Source organism: Berghia stephanieae, chromosome 5 (genome assembly GCF_034508935.2).
Source record: "Berghia stephanieae isolate SIO BIC M18660-M18661 chromosome 5, UCSD_Bste_1.3, whole genome shotgun sequence".
In the NCBI taxonomy this organism is placed as follows: Eukaryota; Metazoa; Mollusca; class Gastropoda; order Nudibranchia; family Aeolidiidae; genus Berghia; species Berghia stephanieae.
Genome location: NC_088364.1, coordinates 50,654,263 through 50,664,262, shown reverse-complemented (window position 1 = coordinate 50,664,262; position 10,000 = coordinate 50,654,263). Strand labels below are relative to the sequence as shown.

The 10,000-nt window shown below is 34.1% G+C and overlaps 1 protein-coding gene across 1 annotated transcript in view; it reads left to right on the top strand.

Moving 5' to 3' along the window:
• The window catches only part of LOC144973134 (uncharacterized), a 93,131-nt gene that overhangs the window by 2,154 nt on the left and 80,977 nt on the right, over nt 1-10,000 (top strand). Inside the window, exon 2 of the mRNA XM_078915223.1 lies at nt 8,678-8,751. Within this exon, the coding sequence (XP_078771349.1) occupies nt 8,706-8,751 (46 nt within the window). The 5' untranslated portion in view covers nt 8,678-8,705. The remainder of the gene's footprint in view (nt 1-8,677; nt 8,752-10,000) is intronic.

The window sequence follows — 10,000 nt, the reverse complement described above, 5'->3', positions numbered from 1 at the left end:
ATAATACATATATATATATATATATATATATATATATATATATATATATATATATATTATTTCAAATGTTCTTTGTTCTTGTAATTTTATATATTTTGTTATATACCAAATTAGCTTCTTTTGTTCTGAGAATTATATTTTTCTAATCCATATCCCACAAATAATACGCAAACTGAAATTGGGCCAAAATTTTACGACGAGGATTATTATGGAGTGTGTCTTCTACTCCATTCCAGTTGTAGGCGAGGCCTAACATTATGCCGACTTTTAATCAGTCACGCTGCAATGAAAAATGCGATAGATTAAGCACAGAGCAATCTAGTGTCTCCTCGAAGAATACATCAAACGATAAACTATGGGCTTCTCAGAGATTGTGTCTATTATATTTTTGTCACCCTCAATAGATTTTCTGCCAACACATTTTGAAAAATAAGGTGGTTGCTAATCCTGTAATGTGGGTTTGGTTTTAATTAAATATATAAATATGATTAAAACATTTATAGAGCTCCAATATATATCCCACTAATATGGTCAATGTTGCTTTACACGAAATGAGAATTTTAAGAAAATTAAATTTTGCAATTATATTTAATCTATTAAGTTATGCTGATTCCAATGGAATATGAAGAATGTGATTTTGAAATATTAAGGGCAAGCTAATCTAAAATATTATGTCTTCAATCTGTATGAGTATTTGTGATAAATATCGAGAGAGAATTCCAGATTGATAGTGCCGCGATGAAAGATGCACGTTCCGAGAATTTTTTTTCAGACATTTTTCTTTCTAAAGTGGCGCGAGATGAGGAACGGAGAGACCGAGGTACTCTGATGTCATTGGCAATCATTAGGTATTGTGGTGCAAAGCTATGAATACAATAGAACACGATTTTGGTCATCTTGCACTCAACTCTCCTCTTGACAGGCAACCGATGAACTGTTTCAAAACGGGGGTAATCTTTTGAACTCAACTCTCCTCTTGACAGGCAACCGATGAACAGTTTCAAAACGGGGGGTAATCTTTTGAACTCAACTCTCCTCTTGACGGGCAACCAATGAACTGTTTCAAAACAGGGGTAATAATTTCTCTAATGTTTGCCCCAGTATGATTCTTGCAGCTTTGTTTTGAAGTTTTTGAATTTTTATAAAGTGGACTTTGGGAGACCACAAAGTAGAGAATTGAATTATTTTATCATGACATATTATATCTCACCGTTTCAATGGAGTCATGGCAAATACAATTTTATTGTTTGGTACCGCTCAGCTTACATAGTTGTAATCTCAGCACACGCTACTTTTCCTGTCGTTCTCTAGAAAATCACGCATTTAAAAATCTGGCCAGAAAATTCGTCCTTCATATATCGATTGGTTCAAATAATCCTCATCTTGGCAAAAACGTTCAAACCGGGGAGCAGGTTAAGCTATACAGCCGTACTCATAAAATACACATTTTAAAAATGTGGCCAGAAAACTCGTTAGATATATATATATATATATATATATATATATATATATATATATAGATAGATAGATAGATAGATAGATAGATAGATAGATAGATAGATAGATAGATAGATAGATAGATAGATAGATAGATAGATGAATATAGATATACAGACACACACACACACACACACACACACGCAGAGTATGTGTGTGAGATAGAGAGAGATAGAGAGAGAGAGAGAGAGAGAGAGAGAGAGAGAGAGAGAGAGAGAGAGAGAGAGAGAGAGAGAGAGAGAGAGAGAGAGAATCGATAGTCTGAACTCGTTTTATTTGCTGATCTGATTTTAGTCGCAGTCAAATCACAAAGCTAACACCAGTGCATTTACTCGTAAAACAACAAAACAATTACCCAAACGCATTAATACTGCTACACACTACGCATTAATACTGCCGTTGTTAAAAAAAAAACACAGTATATGCAATGTTAACCAAATATAGCACTTAGGGTACTGTGTTATTTAATAAAAACGACAGAATATGTATCTGAGTAAACCTTTAGTCAATAATTGATTCAATGCCAGGTTTTTTCTTTAATTATAACACCCACTCCTTTACTTAAGTCCCTGTTAAATACGAGCCCAATAAGCTGAGGTTAGATTGTCTCTTCATGCGATCATTTATTTCATGAATAACGTATGGATTTTTCAAATACAGTTTAGTGAGAATTACTCATAAACGCGGATGGCAAATAACAATAACAAAGACCTAATTGACGTCAATAGTATATTGTAGATAGTATGCGCTTGGTCAAGAAGCTCACAACATTGCCATCTAGAAATATAACGAACCAACACATAAAACTATGTGTAACCTTAAACATTTATAGCCTGGTTAATACAGTGAAGTGATCATACTCATAAACGCGGATGGCAAATAACAATAACAAAGACTTGAGCGACGTCATCTCCATTCTATCTATAACTCTTTTTCAAGTTTTTAGTTTTGATTTGTCGATGTCATAGATTTGGAAATAAATTTGATATAATTTTGAAATGCCAAGTTTAACGCTGTTTCCTTGGAGACAGTTTTCATTCCCTCCGTTCGTAGTGAAGAAAATATTGATTATGAATTCATGACCCACGGTGTCTTAGAACATTGCACTTAACGCCTTCGTTTAATGAATTGCTTTAAATCTGACGTGTACATATTCAGATCTGAAATCTGAACTCAATTGTGGGCCTAGTTTAACTTTGTTGTAATGGGCTATATTTTGACTCATTTTTTTTTTGATTTCCATTACAAAATGAATTAGGTTATCTGACCTGAAAATAAGTGTCCGTCGCTTTAAACCCAGTTTGTTTTATGTTGTTCTTAAGGTTTTCTAATTGCAATTTAGAAGGATTATAGTACGATGTTTAGTGCTGTTTTTTTCTGAACTGACACATTTTTTTGGTTAAAAATTGTTTAAAATTGTGTATGTGCCATCGGTTCTCTAAATAGCTCCATTGTCCTTTGATCATTCGTAAGGTATTGTTGGTTAAAGCCCCTCTAGAATGTGTACGGATCGTTATTATGGCAAATTGTCTCTAAACTTGCACAATGGCATGACAAGTAAAGATAAGACGCCATTTACAAATGATGTGACTTGAGGCTATCTACGTATTTTTGGGGCGCTCGAAAAGCTTACTGTGTGTGAATTTATACAAAAGTTCAAATGTATATGAATGGAGCTATATTGAGGTCTCGTAACCTAGTACAAACTACATTGTTCAAGTCAGAACATTGGTGGTCTAAAACCAATTAATGTGTTTTTGTTTTTAGGCATGTGTCCATTAATCGACTCAGAATTCGGAATTCCAGTTCAATTTTCCTCCTTATACCTGAAAAATTACCCGTACACTCACTTCAAATGCTTTATTAACATTTTAGTTATAAGTGCAAAACATTTGATTTCGGTTTGCGAGAAAAGCAAGCCGCATCCAATCGGTCCCTATTCATATAATTTCTGATACTCCAATAACTTTCTTTTGCGTTAGTTAGTCGTATTCTCTCAGCAATACTTTTGATGACTTTATATGTAGTTGGAAGGGGGATATTCGGCCTTTTAGAGTACATTGGCTTTTCCAATTTCTTTGTTTCAGAAATATTGAATGACCGATCTCATTCTCCATTCACTTTATAGATAACCAGTTAAATGCTCTATTATGGAAATTTTAAGATTTAGTCTGAAAACGTGTCCTTTAAATATCGATCGACTTTGAATAACCCTCATCTTGACCAAAGTCTCAAACCTGGGATCTCCACTACTGCTCTTCTGTCATTTGCCCCATCTTCAACCTTAATGATTTTGGAGTCCAAATCTCCCTATCCTGGCAATATCAAAATTGAAATATATAGCTATTATCCTTCGTTATTCCCACTTCTTGTCCAACCCAAATTTACGCTTTGCCTCCTCCCTCACCCCCTTCCCCCTTCTCTTCTATTCATAATCCCGATAAAACTCTCGGAGACAATAAGGCATTTTAGATTGTGCCAACCAATCGATTTTTACCTTTAATCGATTTATATATATTGAAAAAATAAAATTCAGATAGTATTATTGTGTGTATTCTTGTTATTTATTACAACCTTTGATTGCTTGAAGGAAACGTTGCGATGTCAATGAGAAGTTGTTTGTCTACGAAATCCTTTGTCAAAGTTGCAAAACAAAAAAGAAAAAAGAAAATCAATATCGAGTCATTAAAACTGTGTTTGTGTATCCGTTTTTGTTTGTCTTAAGTATTTTGTTGCCGTGGAAAAAATATCATAAAGATAATAGATAATAGAATTTAGTACCTATTGGTCTATCTATGATATTATATCATACACCTCGAAGTAAACAGTTGACACGTGATTAATTGTTTTGATAATCCGATCGATTGGTGAGGGTAACTTTTGTAAGTGAGCCGTTAAAGATGTATTTACTACTTATTAATAAATAGCACTAGATGACGTTTGAAATATCATGAACAATAAAATTAAACACTGATTTTTTTTTCTTTCACTATGATTTTTTTTTTCTCTTTCCACGTGAATGTAAACAGTAGACACGTGATCTATTTTTAACTGTTTTGATAATCCGATCCATTGAAAAGGGTAAATGTCGTAAGTGAAAACCCTTTAAAAATCTATTTATTAAAGAATAATTTCAGATTTCTATTGAAATATTATGAATAGAGAAATGAACAAAAAAGAATATATCAACACACCAGCATTGGTCTGCCGAATGATACTACGAAGCTATTCTGTCTTCGGGTTTTGAATTCTTCTAAAGATTAATTTTTGATTCACCGAGAGTATTTTTTCCAATCTCAACAATTTGTATTGGAAATTTATATACCTTTCCATTGACTGGAGTTTTGTAAGAGGCTGGCCTCAAGTAGTAAGGGTGAACCAAGTACAACTCCATGTTATTCACACGTACACAATCTATAGGGAATGAGATTAGCGGAAGAGTAGCGTCCCTTGATTGGACGTCACCCATAGTCTATGACGTCACCGGCGGAAAAGTTATTAGAGAGAGAACGTCAGGTTGGTTGTGCGCATGCGTCTCTCGTAATCGCGGAAGAGAGAGAGAGAGAGAGAGAGAGAGAGAGAGAGAGAGAGAGAGAGAGAGAGAGAGGGGGGGGGCGAGACACACACACACACACACACACACACACACACACTCACAGAGGTGCTTTCATTTAGGACTATGTCCACTAACTGCGATGAAAGCTTTTTAAGGATATGACAACAGCAGCAGTACCTATTTAACATTTTGAACTTCGCGAAATTACAGCTTTGACAGTTATTGCCAAATTGAGGGCCATTTTAATCGATTTGAAGGATGAGTTTTCTGACCTAAATCTTAAATACCCGTTTATCCAAAGTGCGGTAATGTAGATAATGGTAGGAGAACCAAGTACAGCCCTAGAGGGATATTGTGCAATACTGCCATGGCAACATGGTTACTTGTTCGTCATTGCCAATTACTTGGCCTTCAACTACGTATACAGTAAAAATATAAAGTCTCATGCAGAGTGATATGCAGTGATCCGAGGACAAACCGTCACGAATGCTCTTGTTGCCCGGGGCTTTTTTTTCAGCAGGGGTATTGTTGTCTACAGTAGTTTCTTCAAAAATAATAAAAATCTATTTTGTTGATTCTATCAACTGAAACGAATATGAACTAATAGATCTGATTATGTCGATTGTCGTTCTATGTGCTATTCCAACATTTCACACACTCTAGATACGTAAAAAGTGTGTCCTTTGATAATTAAAATCTTGTGTGAACAATCGGATAATATATATATGCAATTGTAAAGCCTCTCATAAAAAAGCAAAATCTCGATGTAAATGACCTTAGTAACTACCGTCCCGTCTCAAATCTGCCATTTCTTTCTAAAATCCTTGAAAAAGTTGTACTCAGACGTCTTTCACAACATCTCCATGAAAACAATCTATGGGAAAAATTTCAGTCAGCTTATCGTTCTTACCACAGCACAGAAACTGCTCTGTGCTGTGTTGCGAGTGATTTGCTTGATGTTTTAGATAAAGGTTCTGTTTCTCTTCTGACATTGTTAGACCTTTCGGCGGCGTTTGATACTATTGATCACGGTATTCTCATTAAACGACTTAATATAACCTTTGGCTTGTCTGGGACTGTCTTGCAGTGGTTTGAATCTTATTTAGATGGCAGAAAGCAACAGGTTATGATTTTAGATAAACTTTCTCGTCAACATACATTGTCTTTTGGTGTTCCTCAAGGCTCTGTTTTGGGTCCAATTCTTTTTGTTTTGTATACTTCTCCATTATCTAATGTCATCACTGGTCATGGGCTGCGCTATCATCTCTATGCAGATGATACGCAACTTTATGCTACTGATAAAACTAAAAATCTCGAAAATATTGTGAAACGTGTGGAAGAATGTGTGACGGATGTGAAAGAGTGGATGGATGCAAACAAGTTGAAAATGAATGAGTCAAAAACAGAAGTGATGATTGTGGGAAATAGAGGGCAGTTGAAGGTGAATGATGGTCTTGAGGTGTTGATTGGGGGTGAAAAGATCAAAGTTTCAAAGACTGTGAAAAATTTGGGTGTCTATTTTGATTCAGAAATGAAAATGTCAGCTCACATTTCTGCTCTCTGTAAATCTTTATACTTTCAATTGAAGAAAATCAGTTCGATCCGTCAGTATATTGCAATTGGAACATGTAAAACATTGGTTGTTTCCCTCATTTTTTCGAAACTAGACTATTGTAACTCGCTGCTTGTCAACTTGCCTCAGGCTTCTATTAAACAATTGCAACTACTGCAAAACAGTGCAGCAAGATTAGTTTTTGGCAAAAAAAAAATTGATCATGCAACCCTTTGTTGGCCTCTCTCCACTGGTTGCCCATTGAAAAGCGCACATATTACAAAGCAGCGTGTCTTGTTTATAAGTGTTTGGCCTGTATAGCACCGGCATATCTCACAGATCACGTGGTCATGTGTAAATTTGAAAATTACACTTTAAGATCATGTAATGACCAAACGAAAATTTCGGAAAAAAGATCAAGAACAAAATTTGGTGATAGATCGTTTGCTTGTTTCGGCCCCAAGATTTGGAATGAACTACCACGTGGTCTGAGGGAGTGCAAGTCTTTACCTACTTTTAAAAAGAATCTCAAGACACATTTTTACTGTATTTGTTTTTCTTGACTCTATATGAATCCTTGATTTGGCTATGAATTGTTATTGTTGTTATTATTTTATTTTTTTATTTTTTCACTTAAAATTGATATTTATATTGTAAAGTGCCCAGAGCTTGTGTTTTACACGAGAATGAGCGCTATATAAATGTGTATTATTATTATTATTATTAATATATATATATTATACCCTTCAGCCACGACATCATAAGATATCATCGCCTAGGCATTCCACGAAGGAATTCATTTAAGATACCTGATGTCAACAGGAATCGCCCATGTTGTCCAAGTGAGCAGATTGGGGGCTAATAATCTTGTCCAAGGAAAAAACCCCAAAGTGCCTGAAGCGGGGCTCGAACCCGGGACCTTCCGGGTCACAGTGCAATGCCTTAACTATATATATATCCTGATGAGAGCGAATGCTCGAAACAATATTGTAGAAGTTGATCATAATTATACTTGAAATATTTTGTAAATAGCTCTTTTTATCAAAAAGTGGAGCACTATTATTTCACGGTTTTTGTTTTTATTATATATATATATATATATATATATATATATATATATATATATATATATATATATATATATATATAATAATTGGTTAATTGGGGACTCATTGTTTAGTGGAAATACTCTCAAACCAATCCAAAATATTGTCCATTGCAACAATGTTAAATGAGGCCCATAATTGCTTTAGGTTATTAGACCTGCAAATATGTGTACTTTGGATCACCCTTATAATATGATACCATTCTGAGGCGGTAGGTTACATTATATAGAACAGGTGACACAATCAATACGTTACAGCGATATAATTATCGATAATGTCATTAAATAGCAATGGTTCTTTCTTGTTGTCATTGATTGGCTTTACAGTTCTTAAACAAATGGATGGTCGCCTGAATGGTATGTTTTGATTCTATCATGTTAACTCCAGTGTGCATTATGTAACAGGTCAAGGATGCCGGAAGTTGTTTATATAATATATATATATATATATATATATATATATATATATATATATATATATATATCTATATATATATATATATATATATATATATATATATATATATATATATATATAAGACCTTGAAGCTCTTTGTTGTATCGACTACATCTCTCAGTTAATAATACATTGATGATGATGATGATGATGATGATGATGATGATGATGATGATGATGATGATGGTGGTGGTGATGATGATGATGATGATGGTGATGATGATGATGATGATGATGATGATGATGATGATGATGATGGTGATGATGATGATGATGATGATGATGATGATGATGATGGGGGTGATGATGATGATGATGATGATGATGATGATGATGATGATGATGATGATAATGATAACAATAATGATGATAATAAATGATGAAGCCTTTCTTTCCAATCTCATTGGCCCACAAATCTCACTTGAGACGACAGAAATGTTCACGTAGAAATCCTTGATGCTAGTAAATAGTCTTATTAAAGTATTTATGTTTTGCAATGTAATTCTTCAGGGTGTTGTGTCAAAGTTCTCCATCCACCATGGGTGCCGCAGGAAAATTGTGGCTGATTGCTCTGGCTTGTATTGGTAAGTATTCAACAACAATACTCAAGTATTTAACCCAAATGTTGCTGTTTGAATCAATGAAGCAACATTATTCTAGGTGCAACTATGTGGTCTTGTGGTGTGACACTCGCTTTCGGATCGGAAAGTCCTGAGTTCGAGCCTCGTTCGGTGCATAATTGAGTCCTTGAAAAAAAAACTCTTTACTCACATTCCCTAACCAGACTCAGGTGTAAAATGAGTACCTGGCCGTTTACAGAGTTGTCTCTTTCTGAAAATAAAATGTAATATGTTTCGTTATACATGTTACATGTTGGTCAGGGACCCCTTGTGAAGCGCTTTGAGCACATTAAGTGGATATTGCGTTATATAAAAGTTCAATTTTTTATCTTTTAATTTTTTTAAACAGCTCAATTCTACACCTCACCAAAATAGTATTGATATCAAGTTTGCAATAATAGTTTATGACGTCAAATTATCAAGCTTTAAGTGTCACTTAAAAAAAAAAATAGATTCCTAAGAAAGAAGTATCATTTTAGTGTTTCTGAACATTTTTTTATTTAAAGATGACGAAATCGGAATCGATTGAGGAGGAGTAGGATAAAAACGTTCTTACACTCTTGCATTAATTTTGGAATTCGAACTTTGTTCTCAATGCACACTCGCTCGCAAGCTCGGTCGGAATTCCAAAAAAGCAACAGTGTAAGAAATGTATAATATCCCTCTCTCTCTCTCTCTCTCTCTCTCTCTCTCTCTCTCTCTCTCTCTCTCCCTCTCTCTCTCTCTCTCTCTCTCTCTCTCTCTCTCTCTCTCTCTCTTTCACTTTCTTTCTCTTCTTGTTCTGTCTCCTAGGACAATCACTTACATAACTTCCTCACACAGATGATCACTTTGTAGTTTTGTTTCCATTTTGGTCGGAAACTTTTTTTTTCCATTGTCGATCGATTAAAACAACACGTCTCAAACCTATGATTTATTATGATTATTATTATTATTATTATTATTATTATTATTATTATTATTATTATATTATTATTATTATTATTATTATATTATTATTATTATTATTATTATTTATTATTATTTAATATTATTATCATTATTATTATTGTGAATATTATCATGATTATCATCTCATCATCATCATCATCATCATCATCATCATCATCATCATCATCATCATCATCATCAGCAGCAGCAGCAGCAGCATCATCAGCATCATCATCATCATGGAATTTTTATTGTTTTGATTGTTTGTTATCATTATTATCAC